The sequence below is a fragment of the Cervus canadensis genome, chromosome 13 (assembly GCF_019320065.1).
Source record: "Cervus canadensis isolate Bull #8, Minnesota chromosome 13, ASM1932006v1, whole genome shotgun sequence".
Classification (NCBI taxonomy): Eukaryota; Metazoa; Chordata; class Mammalia; order Artiodactyla; family Cervidae; genus Cervus; species Cervus canadensis.
In genome coordinates this window covers 22,725,181-22,743,633 of record NC_057398.1, presented here as the reverse complement: position 1 = coordinate 22,743,633, position 18,453 = coordinate 22,725,181, and the positions used below count along the sequence as shown (strand labels likewise).

General features: G+C 37.1%; 1 protein-coding gene across 4 annotated transcripts in view; it reads right to left on the bottom strand.

Moving 5' to 3' along the window:
* Window positions 1-222: 222 nt before the first annotated feature.
* Window positions 223-18,453, bottom strand: part of COP1 (COP1 E3 ubiquitin ligase) — a 214,047-nt gene continuing 195,816 nt past the window's right edge. For all 4 annotated transcript variants that reach the window (XM_043486125.1, XM_043486129.1, XM_043486127.1 and 1 more), the window contains 2 exons: window positions 2,830-2,874; window positions 223-560 (listed from right to left, as the gene is read on the bottom strand). In XM_043486125.1, the coding sequence (XP_043342060.1) occupies window positions 543-560; window positions 2,830-2,874 (63 nt within the window). In that variant the 3' untranslated portion in view covers window positions 223-542. The remainder of the gene's footprint in view (window positions 561-2,829; window positions 2,875-18,453) is intronic.

Here is an 18,453-nt window from a genome sequence, read left to right as displayed (position 1 = left end):
CATAAGGTGAAGTTAATAATGTTCCCATCGATTGTAAACGTTAAACTCACTGAAAAGAATCCTTATGCTTTACATTTATGTTGATATGCATAATTCCAAAGAGGTCGAGAAATACGGATCTTACAAATTATTCATCAGTATATTGTAATTCAGGTGTGCTATGCTTCTTGAAAAGACAAAATTATCTTTTGCCACATTTGACAAAAAGTTCCCCAGCTCAGCTGTGGCTCAATAAACTTTTATTATTTTTTTGTTATTTATTTTTATTCAAAAGAATTTGTTTCCCTATCACAAAAATTAGATAAGCATACCACCAACAGCAGCAAAGTCTGTAGAGTTACATTGATGGTGGAGAGTTCACTGGGTATTCCCAATGTCCCGAAGGTCAAAAGGAGGAAAAACAGGGAAAGAAAAAAATACTCAAAACAAATCCAAAACCCATGGTGACTTTGGGGAGAGACATTGCAGGATCTGTCTTCTCTCATTGTCGGCTGCAGATGTATTTCAGCAGGATCTAGTACAATTTAACTTGAGGAAACCCTTCATACCAACTCTAGCACCTAATAGGGAAAAAAAAGAATCAGTACAATAAAACCGTTTTACAATATAGAAAAAGTTTAATCAGTCTTCATTACATTGTAAATAAAGAACCAAACCAAGTAATCGTTTCCCAATTGCTAAAATGCTGAAGAATTTGAAGGGTTTAGACATTAATCCATTCTTACTTTCAATTCGATAGCTGCATGAACTCTTTCAGGTTAGTTATCTCTATAGTTAGCTAGGGTGTCTTTGAGATAAACTACATAAAAAATAAAGATAAATGACTGTCTGATGCATAGCATGAATATGATGTTTTTGGAATATTAAGTTAGTATCTTTCCATAATCATAAGAAAAATTTTAACTATTACTGTTTAGAATTTTAATCTATTTCTTGCATTGACAAGCATCTCATAGTGATCAAGGTATTCAGGACCTAAAATCTAATCTTTCCCTATTGCTTCTTTTATTTTCTAGTCAACTGCCTGGGTATCAAGATATTTTGTTAGCTATTAGAGTAGTACCTTATCATACAAAAAAAAATTGTGATATTGCTAAAACTAAAAATAAGAAAAAGCAATGATCAGTTATAAAAAGAGTAGAAGAAATGGCTGAGAAAGGACACTGAATGTGAGGACAGTTATGAGTACTGTCAGAGAGGATTATGTTAGATGAAGACTGTAATTCTAGGCTGCTAAGAAGGAAATGGCAACCCACTCCAGTGTTCTTGCCTGGAGAACCCCAGGGACGGTGGAGCCTGGTGGGCTGCCGTCTATGGGGTCGCACAGAGTCGGACACGACTGAAGCGACTTAGCAGCAGCCTCAGCAGCATCAAGAATTAAAGGAGCAACTTATAGCCTGCCGTGCTAAGGCTTGAGTTATACCCGTGCTTCCCTAACGCTTTTTGTCTTTACATTTGGCAAGCATGTTACTTTACATAAGAGGTCAGGGCTACTGAACAGAAATCTAAAGATTTATCACTGAAGATTCTATAAGTATGTATGTAGCTTTGAGCTTTCTGTAGTTACATTAGCAATCCCAATTGCCTCAAAGGCCAAACATGTAGAAGACTAAAGTACAGCTTTTTCAATACCAGCCTTGCCATGAGAATAAGGAGAAACTGAGAGACTACAGAATCACTTAAAATGGAGATTCTAAGATCTTCTACCATCTTGTATGAGGCTTCCATAACACAGCACTGGCTTTTGTCCATGACTCTAATAAGTCTTCCCAAATAAAAGAAACCAGATATATCAAAAGAAGTATACCATGTAAACTAATCTGACCAGCTAATAGTGCTGTTCTGCTTTGCATTTGCTCCTTTCCTCTCTGTAGGACAGTGTGTGAGGCCTGGATTTGCTCTCTTGATTACCTGGTCATTCTCTACTCGGGAGGAGTGGAAGGAAGCCATGGCAAAATTAATGTTAAGTGGCAGGGAAATAGACACATCTTATTTTTAAAAATGCATTCCGATACTTCTATAGCAGCACAGAATATGTGGAAAGAACTGGTACCCACAAACTAAGTGCTAATCAAACCCATGTAATGAAAACCCTTCTCTAAGACGATGTTTCGATTAAAAGCTCACTGCTTAGCTCAGGATTTATTTATCCAATGTACTGTGCCTAAGTGCTGAGTATCCAATGGTGTAACTAGATAAAATTTTATTTCCTTGAACCCCTAACTACCAGGAAAAGTATGTGGAATACTATATCTGAATTTGGGAATGAGGTTGTGAGTGAAGAGAAATCAAAGCTTTCAGATTATACCAATGGCATGATCACACAATCAATCAACTTTCAACAGAAAAGTAGAATTCCTTTTCTTCCCCTGGCAACTGAGGAAAAATCTGCTTGTCAAGATAGAAAAGGAAGAAAAACACGACGAAGAGAAGAATACAATAAGAGTTAAAGACATTTTAAAATTTGCTAAGTGTCTAAGCATCTGTTGCTATATCTTGGATTCTGTCCCCTGAATACCCAGCGGGACAGCTGCACAGGCATAACAGAAGCTGAACAGTGAATGGCCCACGGTGAGCGCTTCATAGTCTTCATCTTGTCATTCTGACCGCCTTTCAGACCCTTCAGCATTTGTATAACCTCTAACAAGTACTATCATCTCCCCCAAAGTTGCAAGCTACCTATTCTTCTCCCCTTCAATCAAAGCCATTTCCAAGCAGACAGAGACTCATGATTTGGCATGCTCTCTAAGGCTTAGTACAACTCTGTATTTCCGTGTTATAGTTATAGTCTGCTATAGCCTAAAAATGGAGATGTATAAAATAGCTTACCTTAATTGTACCCTGACTGTTAGCAGCAATCAGCACATTGGACTCCTAGAAAAGAACAAGAACTTTTAGAGTACAGAGAAGGAATTCCCGCAGGGCAGCCCAGGAGAGTAATTTCCTCTTCATCCTTCTTTCTTTCACTTTACCCTAGGACACCAATACAATCTAAACTGGAGAAGCAACTTTAACATGCTTTTAACTATGAATTATAAATTCAAAATCCCATATTTTGAGGATTAGATTTAATTAAAAAAAAAAAAAGTTGGAAGCAGAGTAGGAAACTTTCAAATGTAAAGAAAAATAAAAGAGAAACAGACTGCCACTAGGAGGAAAGCCAAGAGAAACAAAGACTGAAACAAAGCACAAATAATAGCTTGAGAAAAACAAAGTACATAGTTCTTTCCCTGGACAACTTCCCCTTCATTCATTTTATCCCCTGAGAAACCAGCAACTGTTACACATCTCTAAGGATAGCTACCTGGTATTAGGAAAACAAAATAAAACAGAATGTGAATATTCATCTGTAGACAGACGGCTATCTTTGTTTTCAACGCTTCTATCACTCTATATGCATTTTAAAAACCTTGGTGATTACTTCAAATAGAATGCATGTGGCAACATATTGTTTAAATATTCTAAGCCTTAAGAAAAAACTATTTCTCTGGAAAGCAGAAAGGATGGAAAAGGAAACAGACAAGACTGAGTTTACCAGAGAGAATCTCACTGATTAGGAAGAGCTGGGACATGCCTTCTGTTATAAAGAGTCTAATAGGCTTTGAGCTTTGGAGTGTACACGAGTCTTTTTGTTTTTCAGGGCAGGCAGTCAAAAGGAAGTAAACAGATTCAAAACTGCCATAGAGGCCATTTGACTGATGTGAAGTCCAAGTCCAAATAATAGCTCTCAGAAACAGATAAAGTGGTCAAACCTCAATGAAGGATGGGATCTGCCTGAATATCCTACAGGTTTCATCAGAAAGTGATAAAAATAAAGAACAATTTTGATTTGTATTCTGGGAAAGTTACTGCAACCAATCTTGAGTTAAACCTTAGTTTCTTTGATGCAAAGCATCTGTGCTCTACAAACATCTATATTTCTATCATTTAACTTTCTTTTGGATTGCAAGTAAAGTTACCTTTGAAAACTGTTCACCTTGTTGCTATTGGTGTAGGAGGAAAAAAATGATCTCTTCTGCTAATCCCAAATTTGGGGGATCAGACTATTTCTTGGATGCAGTCAGTGGTGACAGCATCAATGGTCAGTATCATGAAGGAATAAAGAGGACTTCCCTTGGATAGGAATCCGCCCACCAATGCAGGGGACATGGGTTCAATGCCCGGGCCAGGAAGATTTCACATACCTTGGAGCAACTAAGCCCGTGAGCCACAACTACTGAGCCCACATGCTGTAACTACTGAGCCCTGTGCACCCAGAGCCTGTGCTCCCCAACAAGGGAGCCACAGCAACGAGAACCAGCACACGACAACTGGAGAGCAGCCCCCACTCGCTGTAACTAGAGAAAGCCCGAGCAGCAGTGAAGACCCAGCACGGCCAAAAATAAATAAATAAGACATAAAAAGGAAGGACCAAAGACATGCTTTTTCTGGAAGTGGGCATGGGAATTGCTGATGATAGGGTTTGGAACACAGAATCCCCAAATATGGCACATTGGCATATTGAATATTTCAAGCTAAAGGATTTCAAGAAAATGGCAGAAGCAGGAAGGTTACTCTGCCCTTCCATATCCTTCCCTTCTCCCCTAAAACAAAATTCTCATGTGGGAGGTGTCCTCCCTATACCAAGTAAAGGAACATCCTTATCTCCAACAACAAAGGAATGCTAAGAACAATCCGTTTCCTGCGGCTTCCTACTCCTGAGTACAATTACCTCATACTCCCTAACCTACCACATTGCTTCATGACCACCCACTCTTCACAAGCACAGCAGAGAATACACAGGTTCACCTCCTCGGGTCTTCATTTCCTTATGAAGGCTTTCATGTCATATAAAACATATTCAATAAATCTATATGCTTTCCTCCTGTTAACTTGTCTCTCAGAATTTACAGAACCAGTCAAGGACCCTAAGAGAGTAACGAAAAACGTTTTCCTTCCCTGTTGTTGTTGTTCAATTGTGTCTGACTCTTTATGACACCATGGACTGCAGCACGCCAGGCTTCCCTGTCCTTCATTATCTCCTGGAGTTTGCTCAAATTCATGTCCATTGAGTCGGAGATGCTATCTAACCATCTCATCCTCTGCCGCCCCCTTCTCTTCCTGCCCTCAATCTTTCTCAGCATCAGGGTCTTTTCCAATGAGTTGGCTCTTCACATCAGGTGGCCAAAGGACTGGAGCTTCAGCTTATTTCCTAGCTGACCTTTTCCCTTAAATCAGCAGATGAGAGTTGCACCATAAAGAAAGCTGAGCGCCGAAGAATTGATGCTTTTGAACTGTGGTGTTGGAGAAGACTCTTGAGAGTCCTTGGACTGCAAGGAGATCCAACCAGTCAATCCTAAAGGAAATTAGTCCTGAATATCCATTGGAAGGACTGACGCTGAAGCTTCAATCATTTGGTCACCTGATGCGAAGAACTGACTCATTGGAAAAGACCCTGAGGCTGGGAAAGATTGAAGGCAGGAAGAGAAGAGAACAACAGAGGATGAGGTGGTTGAAGGGCATCACCAAATTGATGGACATGGGTTTGAGCAAGCTCCAGGAGTTGGTGATGGACAGGGAAGCCTGGTGTGCTGCAATCCATGGGGTCACAAAGAGTCGGACATGACTGAGTGACTGAACTGAACTGAACAGCACATACATTCTTGAAAACAGTAACATAGGAAAATAGCATTCACTATCAGAATTAGTTTCAATATCCACTTTGGGGAATTATGGGCTATGACTGAATGTGCATAGCGTTAATACTTCCATACCGGCGGGGGTGAGGGGTGGTTGTGATAGGGGGTATTCCCAAATCCCTCTTATTAATCTACTCTTTTAGTAAACTAAGTTCAGAAATTTGTTGGAGTGAGTTTTAGGCATCTTTAGGGAATACAATAAGTCACTGTGAGCTTCTCAAGAGGGGGAATTTCTGTATATGCTGCAGAAAACCACAAAAAAAGGCACTGTAGTTTAATGCAATTTCTTTCTCACAAGAACTTTAAACAAGTTGTTTAAAGCTAGATGAGGCAGTCACCAAGAATTGCTCCCTCTGCTATGGGAACACATAACGTCAGGATAATGAAAAATTTATGACCCAAAGCTACCTCTCTTTCTGCCATTTTGGTTCGAGTCATCTTTCAATACAGAAGAAAGTAGAAAAACCTGGTGGAGATGAAGACTCATCCTGAGGGCAATCCACCTCCGCCAATTACAGAGATTATTAATTATACAACATAAATTTGTAATTCTTCAAAGGTTGGAAGAACCTCTGAAAAAACATGATATATTACCATACAGTATGAAATTGCATGCTCAATGTAAGAAAGTAACTTGAAACACTTCTTCCTGTGGAGACAGATGAAATATCTCATTTACAAATAAGCTAACACAGAGAGTGATTACCCAGTTGGTACTGTCTTTCAGGACTAATATATAGGTAACTAAGTCCTAAGAACTTTTAGAAACACCCAAAACTATTAAACGTGACAAAAAATAAAAGAAAAATAATAGGTTCACTTCTCAGTATGTCCCTCCCTCCAAAGCAAACAAATATATTAAAAAGGGATTTAGGATTAAACTGCCTTTCAGAAAGGCAGATATTAGCTTAAGATAAATGAATTTTTACATGCAAAAGTAAAATAAAGCCAGGCATTTTATTCAGCATAGAGGTACAGAGGTGATAAGTACAAGGTTATCACTATAGTTTTTGAGTAATTCTTGTTTGCATTTTGAATGACTAGTAATTCTTAGCTGTAGCCTGCCAGAGCGCTAATGTAAATAAGAAAGTTCTGGCTCAATGTGTTGCTTTTACTCGCTAAATAAAAGAAAAATGCCAGCCAGTAGTTCTCATTATTTTCTCCCTCTTTCTTGGAAACTGGCAGTTTTCCTACAAAGACTTCCTCAAGGTTAAGACAACAATGCTCCTACTATTTTCTTCTTAAGATAAAGAGATTAAAAAAGACTACGGAAAAATCAGCAGCAAGTCTTTTACAAAAGTAGAAGACAAATACATAAGCATATATGAACTTACTGAGAAAGCCGGAGATAGATACCACAGTAACTTACACTGAAACAAAACTAGCGTCCACTGGAACTGTTTCTTCTTTGCCAGCTTGCCTATAAAAGAGCTACCATAGCTACTACATTAAAATCCTGAGCAAGTTGAGAACTGACAGTTACTCATTTAGCTTGAAACTGGAGGATACAGTCCTAGAGACAGTCATAATCAATTTTAAATGTGAAGTTGCTTCACTAGATATATAAATATGTGATTAAGAAACTTCTATGTCTGGCTGGTAACAGAATAAATGCAATGGATGTGCCCTCCTACCTTAGACAGGTAGAAAACTGAACACGATATAAAAGACAGCACTGGACAACAGGCAGCACGGGACTGTGATTACAAGAGGAGACACAAAGAAGGTCATCCTATAGTCACCTCGGATTTCTGCCCGGAGGCCACTTCTGGACCACAGAGCAAGGGAGGGGAATCCAAACCGACAGAGAGGAACCTGAGAAGACCATAGCAGAGTAAGGTGAGGAGACAAAGGTGCAAGCACGGGGCATCTGTGGAACAGCTGGGATTTGCAGGGCACAGTACCACAGAGGAGAAAGCCACTTAAAAGTACAGTTCCAGGAATATGTACTGGGGTGCCCTTGATTGTACATAAGAATAACACACTGTGTGCTCACAGGGTGAAACTACACAAACCCAGAAAAATAACAATGAAAAGGGACAGTACAACTACTGAGAATCTAAAACATTATCAAATGCTAGAATTCACACAGGGTTAGGAGATGTCGGAGTTTAGACAAACCAGAGTGAAGACAACATTCAATGCCCTGGTTTAATAGAGTCCTCAGAGGGTCAGGCCTTATCAGTAGGGCTAACCTAGCCTTAAAACAAATGTTCCTCTAGACCAGGGATTAGCAAACTGATCCTATGGACTAAATCCAGCCCAAACTGCCTGTATTTTAAGCTTCACTTTTAGCAGAATCCAGCCATAGTCATTAGTTTACAGTTGACTCTCTGGTTCTTAACCAACAGTGGATCAAAAATATTTTGGAGAAAAAAATCTAGATAGTTCCAAAATGCTAAACTGAACTTGCTATTTGTGGCAACATTTGATTTACAACTATTTACAAAGCATTTACATTGTATTAGATAGAAATAATACAGAGATGACAAAGTATACAAGAGGATGTGCTAGATTACATGTAAATACTATGCCATTTTATACAAAGACTTGAGTGTCTACGGATTTTGGTATCTGTTGGAGGTCCTGGAAGCAGTCCCCGGTGAATACCAAGGAAGGTAGGTAAGTACTGTCTATAGCTGTTCTTGCACTATAGTAGCAAAATAGAGGAACTGCAACAGACCATATGGCCTGTAAAGGCTAGAATACTTGCAATGTGGTCCTTTAAGAAAGAGTTTTGCTAACTGCTACTTTAGCTATCCTAATAAAGTTTAAAAAACAAGTGTCAAAAGAATCAACTTTGTCTCCAAAAACTCAACTTTCTGTCAAAACAAACTTTAATACTCTTAAAAGAATTAAACAAAATCTAGACATTCACCAATAAAGCATTCATAATATATAGCATTTTAGAGACAAAAATAATCAGGAAAAAATTTCAATGAGTAGAACCAGACGTAGAAATGAAAATACAATAGAAGTACCAAATGAAGACTTTAAAGTAAGTATAATTATATTCAAATATTTGAAGGAAACAATGGTCTTAATGAGAAAAGAAATGGAAGATATAATATAAAAATCTAATGGAATTTCTTCACTTGAAAAGGATAGTATCTGAAACGAAAAATTAATTGGATGGGCCTAACAATAGATAAGACAGCGAAGAATAAAGTAACAATAAATGTGGCAACACAGGAAAAAAAAAATCTAAATTGATGCAAAGGCTGGAAAGAAAGAAAGAAAAAAATATTAGTATTTGACTAAACAATAGGACAATATGCAATCTAATAAATGTGTAATTGGAATTTCAAACAAAGGAGAAAAGATAGAAAAGGTATATGAAGATATAAAACTAAAATTTTTCCAAATGTGAAAACCCATAATCTAAGAAGCTTAATATTCAAATAGAAAAAGGCACAACACTAATATATTAAGATACATCATAAAACACTAAAAATAAGTAAGAATGAGAAAATCTTGAAAACTGCCAGAGGGAAAAAAGGTTTATTTGTGTAAAATAAACAGAGTAGAGAGATCAGAAGGGGGAGTGTCCACATCCTATCAAGAGTCACACAGACCCCTCGGAGCCTCTTCCCCAAATTAAAATGATGACAGCATTCTGACTGGTGTGAGGTGTGATATCCCACTGCAGTTTTGATTTGCATTTCTCTAATAATGAGCAATGTTGAGCATCTTCTCATGTGTTTGTTAGGCATCTGTATGTCTTCTTTGGAAAAATGTCTGTTTAGGTCTTTTTTCCCACTTTGTGATTGGGTTGTTTGTTTTTCTGGCATTGAGTTGTATGAGCTGCTCGTATATTTTGGAAATTAATCCTTTGTCAGTTGTTTCATTTTCTATTATTTTCTCCCATTCTGAGGGTTGTCTTTTCACCTTGCTTATAGTTTCCTTTGCTGTGAAAAAGCATTAAAGTTTAATGAGGTCAGGTCCCACTTGTTTACTTTGTTTTTATTTCTGTTACTCTAGGAGGTGGATCATAGAGGCTCTTGCTTTGATTTATGTCATCAAGTGTTCTGCCTATGTTTTTCTCTAAGAGTTTTATAGTTTCTGGTCTTACATTTACGTCTTAAATCCATTTTTAGTTTATCTTTGTGTACGGTGTTAGGAAGTGGTCTAATTTCATTCTTTTACATGTAGCTGTCCAGTTTTCCCAGCACCATTTATTGAAGAAGCTGTCTTTGCTCCATTGTATATTCTTGCCTCCTCTGCCAAAAATAAGGTACCCATAGGCGCATGGGTTTATTTCTGGGCTTTCTATCTTGTTCCACTGGTGTATATTTCTGTTTTGGTGCCAGTATCATACTGTCTTGATGACTGTAGCTTTGCAGTAAAATCTGAAGTCAGGAAGGCTGATTCCTCCAGCTCCATTCTTCTTTTACAAGACTGCTTTGGCTATTCAGGGTCTTTTGTGTTTCCATATGAATGGACACTGGTCAGAATGGCCATTAACAAAATGTTTACAAATAATAAATGCTGGAGACAGTGTGGAGAAAATGGCACACTCTTGCACTGTTTGTGGGAATGTAAACTGATACAGCTATTATGGAAGATGGTATGGTGATTCCTTAAAAAACTAGGAATAAAACCACCATAAGACCCAGCAATCCCACTCCTAGGTATATACCCTGAGGAAACCAAAATTGAAAAAGACACATGTATCCCACTGTTCACTGCAGCACTATTTACAATAGCTAGAACATGGAAGCAACCTTTATGGAATGCATTCCATAAAAAGGAATGCATTTGAGTCAGTTATGACGAGGTGGATGAACCTAGAACCTATTATACAGAGTGAAGTGAGTCAGAATGAGAAAGATAAATATTGTATTCTAATGCATATATATAGACTCTAGAAAAATGGTACTGGAGAATTTATTTACAGGAGAGCAATGGAGAAACAGACACAGAGAATAAACTTATGGACAGAGAACAGACTTATGGACATCGGGAGATGGGAGGAAAGGGTGGGATATGGAAAGAGTAACATGGGAACTTACATTACCATATGTAAAATAGATAGCCAACGGGAAACTGCTATATGGCTCAGGAAACTCAAACAGGGGCTCTGTGTCAATCCAGAGGGGTAGGATGGGGTGGGAGATGGGAGGGAGGTTCAAAAGGAGGGGACATATGTATACCTATAGCTGATTCATGTTGAGGTTTGGCAGAAAACAACAAAATTCTGTAAAGCAATTATCCTTCAATTTAAAAAAAAAAAAAAGGATGACAGCAAAGCCACAGGAAGACACCGTCTTCTTGCCTGGCAAGAGCTCAGCCAATAAGAGACAGGCACAACTCAGCTAAGAAAAAGTCATGGACTCTTTGTCTACTCTAGCTCTCCCAACTTCCTTTCCCCTCTACAAGAGATCTCCTCTCCATTTTGCTGGAGACTTGCACATGACTCAACATAGCTGCAGACTATGAATTGCAATTCTTTGATGATCCTGAAAAACTCATTTTTGCTGCAGAAATAGCTGTTTTATGTTAACAATTACATATAGAAGAACAAGGTCACCAACTGTCATCAGAAGTAATTCAAGCCAATTAGACACAGCTTTTTTAAGAGGATAAAGAAAAAAACCTATCAACCTAGAAATATTATGTAAAAAGAGAGATATTTTGACAACAACTAAAGCTAAGATAGCAGCATAGATGCACTGTAAGAACTGCTTCAGGAAGTTCTTATAAAACTTAAACCTAAACAAAATGATGAAGAGTGCTGGAAATGATCAATATGTGGGTAAACATAAAAGATATCTGCTTTCTTGTTCTTTAATTTTCTTTAACAGATAATCACCAATTAAGGCATACATTATAACAATATATTACGCTATTATAAATAGAAGCAACATATATGTCAGCAAAAGTACACAGGATAAAAGGGGTAAAAAATACAAGTACACTGGAATGGTCTTCCGTAACATAAGTGGTATATCTGATGACTGCGATAAGTTAAACATGAATATTATAAACCTTAGAGAAACCACTAGAAAAGGAAAAGAAACAGTATAGCTAATAAACTACTAAAGGAGACAAAATGAATGATAAAATATCCAATTAAAAAATGAGAAATATTGGCATAAAGAACAGATAGGCCAGACAGACAACAAATAAATAGCAAGATGGTAGACAATACCTAACTAGACTGACAAGTAAATGTAGATGGCTTAAATACTACAATTAAAAGGCAGAGATGATAAGACTTGATAAAAGAGCAAGTTTATGTTGCCCACAAGAAACACACTTTAAAGAAAAACAGATTTTTTAAATAAAAAAAAAATATATACCATGCAAACATTAATCATAAGAAAGTTGGGATGATTCTACTAATATCAGAAGAAGTAGACTTCTGGGAATTTCCTGGTGGTTCAGTGGTTAGAATTCAGTGCTTTCACTGCCACGGCCCAGGTTCAGCCCCTTGTCAGGGAACTAAGAGACTGCAAGTCACAATGCACAGCCAAAAGGAGAAAAAAAAACAAGCAAAAAGTCCATAGAAGGTAGACTTCAGGACAATGAATATGACCAGGAATTAGAGAAACATTTTATAATTAAATAAGGGTCCATTAAAAAAAATCCTAAATGTGAATATATAAATAAAATAGAGCTTCAAGATACATGAAGCAAAAACCGATAGAACTGAATTGAAACAGGTAGCTCCACACTTGAGTGTGCAGATTTCAACACTCATCTGTCAATAATTCGAAGAATAAGTAGATGGAAAATAAAAAAAGATATACAAAACACTTGAATAATACTATCAGAAACAAGTTGAACAAATTAATATTTATATAAAATCTTAAATGGTAAAAGTACATATTCTTAAGCTACCTACAAAGTATATACCAAGACAGACCATGTGCCCAGACTATTAAACATATCTCAGTTCATTTAAAAGAATGAAACATTTAAATGTGGACTCTGACCAAACAGACCTGAAGTAAAAATCAGTAACAACAGACACCTGGAATATTTGGAGATTTTAAACACTCTTATACAACATAGGGCTCAAAAAAGAAATCACAAGGGAATAAGAAGCAATATGCTGAAAGATACTGAAAAAACAATATATTAAAATTTGTGTAATACACCTAAGGGCTTCCCTGGTGGCTCACTGGTAAAGAACCCGCCTGCATGTAGGAAACACATGCTCAAATCCCTGGATCAGGAAGATCCCCTGGAGAAGGAAATAGCAACTTGCTCCAGCATTCTTGACTTAGTGACCAAACAATAACAAATACACGTAAAACAGTGCTTAGATAGAATTATACCTCTTAATACTTATATTGGTAAAGCAGAAAGTTTAATATAAATGACATAATAACTTTCAGCTTAAGAAGCTAGGAAAAAAGCAAATTACATACAACAGAAATATAAATATGGTAGTAATAAAAAGCAGAAACCAAATAAAATAAAAAGACAAAAATGGGTAAAAATTATTAAAAACAAAAGCTAGTTCTGGAAATAAAATTGAAAAATCTCTACAAAAGGAGAGAAAGGGTAAGGTAATAATATCCACAATGAGGGGCTATCACTGGACATCCTACAGATATTTAAAGAAAAAGACAGTGTGAGTAGAAAAAACTTTATGCCAATAAAGTTGACACACAATGAAATAAATGAATTGTATGAAAGACAATTCAATTCCAAAATATGATGGAAGACCAAGTCAGAGGAGGAAGGAATACCTCCAAATTCAGTTTGAGTCAAACAAAGCAAAAGATATTATTAAAAAATTACAGACCGATTATGAAAGTGAAAGTGAAGTTGCTCAGTCGTGTCCGACCCTTTGCGACCCCGTGGACTAGAGCCCACCAGGCTCCTCCGTCCATGGGATTCTCCAAGCAAGAATACTGGAGTGGGTTGCCATTTCCTTCTCCAGGGGATCTTCCCGACCCAGGGATCGAAGCCAGGTCTCCCGCATGGCAGGCAGACGCTTTAACCTCTGAGTCACCAGGGAAGCATAAATAGATGTAAAAACTCTTAAAAAATTCCAGTAAAGAGAATTCAGCGATGTATAAAAAGAATAATACATCATGCTCTAGTGGTTTTAATCCAGATATTCTAGTAGGCTTAACTTTTTTTTTAAGACAATGAAAGTAATTAATTTTTAACAGAAGAGAAAAATCATATAATTACAATAGATATGGAAAATGCATTCAACAGAATTCAATACATATTCATAGGAAAAACTCTCAGAAAACTAAGAATAGATAAGAATTCCTCAAGGTGATAAGGAATACCTATGAAAATCTTCCAGTTAATGTCATACTTAATGGTGAAACGTTGAACTAATTCTCAGACTGGGAGCAAGGGCAGGATGCTTGCTATCACCACTTGTATCTAACCCTGTATTAGAGGTCCTACCCAGTGGGCAACAGTCAAAGAAAAGAAAGGAAAAGCATACAGATCAGAAATAAAGAAGTAAAACTGTCTTTATTTGTAAATGACATGGCTGCCTATGTAGAAAAGCCTGTAAAAATCTTTAAAACAGCTGCTAGAACTAATATTTTGACCTAGTAGGGCTGTCAGATCCAAGGTCATTATATTAAAATTTATTTCTATAAACCAGCAATGAATACTTAGCAAAGGGATTTTTCTAAAAATATCACTTATAATAACATCAAAATAGAAACTGCTTGGAGATAACCAAAATACATGTAAGATCTACATGTTGAAAATTATAAACTAACACTGAGAGATATTAAGGAACACGTAAATAAACTGACAGAGATACCATGTTCATGGAGAGATACCCCCATAAATAAGGATGGATTTATGTGTAAGTCTTGGTACACAGGATGATAAACACTTTCTTTTTAATCTGAAGACACAGGTCCCTATGAAACAAAATCAGAATATATCCCTTTCCTTATTTAGTCTCCAAATGTTAAGCATGTTAAACTGATTTCTCCTTCTCTCAGAATAATAATTTTGCAGAAAAAATAGAAATAGAAGATTTTATATTAACAAATCAAATATTTAAACCAAGTGGAAAAGTTCCTATTAAAACTTGACCAAGAATGGAGAAGGAAATGGCAACCCACTCCAGTACTCTTGCCTAGAAAATTCCATGGATGGAGAAGCCTGGTGGGCTACAGTCCACGGGGTCGCAAAGAGTCGGACACGACTCTTTCACTTAAAAAAAAAAAAAAAAAAAAACTTGACCAAGAAGAAATAGAAAACATGAATCGTCCTATAATGTAAAACAGGCATTACATTAAAAAAAAAAGAAAAAAAAACTGAATCCACTGTCAAAAATTTTTTCTACCTCAGGCTCATATGATTTCACCTACAAGTTCAATCAAATATTCAAGAAAGGAGCAATTCCAATTTTACACAATTTTTTCCACAGGAAAGGAACACTCCTTAACTTGTATTATGAAGCTAACATAACTATGCAATCAAAATTTGACAAGGACGATACAAGAAAGAAAAATTATAGGCCTATGTTATTCATGAACATAGATGGAAAAATGCTAAACAAAATAGCAGGAAGTCAATTGTAACAATATATTGATATAAGGATACTATATCTTGAACAAGTTGGGCTTATTCCAACAACAAAAGATTGGTTTAACAGTAGGAAAAAAAATGCTACCTGTTACATCAGTATTTCAAAAAGAAATATTACATCAATAGGTACAATAGAAAGCAATAATATACTTTAGCATTCATTAATGACAAGAAAACTTCACAACTGAAAATGAAACTTCTTAATAAGGGTATCTACAAAAATCCTAAAGTAGAAATCATATATAATAGTGACATAATCAGGTTTTCCCTCTGGATATCAAAACCTCTATTTAATATTCTATTAAAGTACCTGGCCATTGGAATAAGTCTACATGAACAAAATGTACCAAGGTACCAAAAGTGGGAAGGTAGATTAAACTTTCATTACTTGTGGATCATACTGTTGTATGCATAAAAAAATCCTTAACATGTAGAAGTGCATAATTAAAATTGCTAAGAGAGTCTAGCGAGTCTCCTGGATTGAGAAATAGGGACAATAATGTACTATTCTTTAGGCACTGTTGATTCTTTCTCTCTTAAAATAGGAAATTTGTTTACTTGAATAGGTAGAATAGACATGTGTGGTAAGAATCCAAACGGTACAAAAGAATAGAGGAAAAGTGAGTGTCTCCCACCTCTTGGTTCTGAGTTCCTGGAGCAATTGCTATGATTAGAAATGATTAGATGTGAAATCTTTCCAGATAAATTAGCACTATTACTGTGAAGTTCCAATGTATGGCAAAGCTTTCTCAAGATGTAAGGAAACATGAGTTTTCTATCAGCTGATTCTTTTCTTGTTTGATTTCAGGATATCAAGCAACTCTACCCCCAATTTGGGATCACGTTTGTAAAAGTGACAAACTGTATTTTATACTCAATTCTAAGTCCCCTGATCACCTCAGAGAGATCTTTCAGCTTCTCTTACAAAATAAAGCACCTCCACGGAATTCACTTCTGAGTTCTGGGACATGTTAGTAATTGGCCTTCTGAGTGAAATGGACCTAAATCTCTATCTCTAAAATCAAATTAACAAAATATGCAGGCAAATTATGCTATGTAGAGTGAAAGTGGCGGAGTGGAATAAACATGGTCATTGTGGTCGGAAACACTTGAATTCAAAGCTCTATAACACTTCCAAACTATGTCATCCTGGACAAGTTACCAAACCTCTCTGACTCTCAGTCTCTTCAAATATCAAATAAAACTAAGCTAATGAAAACTGAGCTCACAGAGCTAATGGAAGGAAAAAGTGAAGGGGAGGGGTGGGGTGGAAAGAAAACTGAGCTAAGTGAGTTGTTTTTATGACGAAATGAGACACTTAATGTATCTGGCATATAGTATGCATCCTATAAGGAACTGTTTCTAAGTGAGCAAGGTTTTTGGTTTTTTTTTTTTTTTTTTCAAAAAGAAAAGATAGAACTGTCCAAAATCATGAGAAAATGAAGAAATTGTTTAACAATAACATGTTATTAGATTTGGGCATTAGATGGTATTGGTGAATTCTTGCTTCCCAGGTGGTTCAGTGGTAAAGAATCCGCCTGTTAAAGCAGGAGACATGGGTTCTATCTCTGGGTCAGGAAGATTCCGTGGAGAAGGAAATGGCAACCTACTCCAGTATTCTTGCCTGGAAAATCCCATGGACAGAGGAGCCTGGTGGGCTACAGTCCATGGGGTCCCAAAGACTGGGAAAGGAGTACAACAAGGCTGTATACTGTCACCCTGTTTATTTAACTAATATGCAGAGTACAGCATACAAAATGCCATACTGGATGAATCACAAGCTGGAATCAAGATGGCTGGGAGAAATACCAACAACCTCAGATATGCAGATGATATCACTCTAAAGGCAGACAGTGAAGAGGAACTAACAGCCTCTTGATGAGGGTGAAAGAACAAAGTGAAAAAGCTGACTTGAAGCTTAATATTCAGAAAACTAAGATCATGGCATCAAGTCCCATCACTTCACAGCAAACAGAAACGGAAAAGTGCAAGCAGTGAAAAGATTTTATTTTCTTGGGCTCCAAAAATCACTGCTGACGGTGACTGCAGTCATGGAATGAAAAGACACCTGGCTCCTTGGAAAGAAAGCTATGACAAACCTAGACAATGTATTTAAAAGCAGAGACATCACTTTGCCCACAAAGGTCTGTATACGCAAAGCTATGGTTTTATCAGTTGTCATGTATGGATGCGAGAATTGGACTGCAAAGAAGGCTGAGCGCCAAAGAATTGATGCCTTCGAATTGTGGTGCTGGAGAAGACTCTTCAGAGTCCCTTGGGCTTGAAAGGAGATCAAACCAGTCAATCCTAAAGAAAATCAATCCTGAATATTCACTGGAAGAACTGCTGCTGAAGTTCCAATACTTTGACCACTTGATGTGAAGAGCCGATTCATTGGAATAGACCCTGAGGCTGGGGAAGTTTGGAGGCAAAAGGAGAAGAGGGGAGCAGAGGATGAGATGGCTAGATAGCATCACCCACTTAATGGACATGAAAATGAGCAAACCCATGTCTGTTGAGTTGGTGAGGCCATCCAACCATCTCATTCTTTGTCGCCCCCTTCTCCTCCTGTCCTGGGGTTACACAGAGTTGGACACAACTAAGCGACTGAACAACAACAACGGTACTGGTGACCTGAGAAGCAGCTCGACCTAATGTTCACAACCTTTGCAGAAGTCCCTGGAGCTAACTCAGCTTCTAGAACTTCACTTTGACAGAAGCTTCTGGAAAAAGTTTTCCCTCATCTCCTAGGTGACAGGGTAACTCACCAAATTGCTTCCACAGAGAGAATAAATGTCCATTATCCCACTTTCAGAATATGACAGTGGCTTCACCATAAGTTTATTATTTTCATGCCATTTAGAGTCATCTATCACTATCCATCTATCATCATTAGGTGGGAGATAATACTCGGGCCTGGTGCACTGGGAAGACCCAGAGGAATCGGGTGGAGAGGGAGGTGGGAGGGGGGATCGGGATGGGGAATACATGTAAATCTATGGCTGATTCATATCAATGTATGACAAAACCCACTGAAATGTTGTGAAGTAATTAGCCTCCAACAATAAAAAAAGATAAATTAATTAATTAAAAAAAAAACAGCTCAAAAGATTTTTTTGAAGTGAATTATATTGAAATACCTTTAAATAAACAAGCTTATAATATGTGAGGGCAATTTTTATCATTTTTAAAGGGAAATTAAATATAGGAAAATACTGATTAAATTATTTAATAACCTAACTGAACT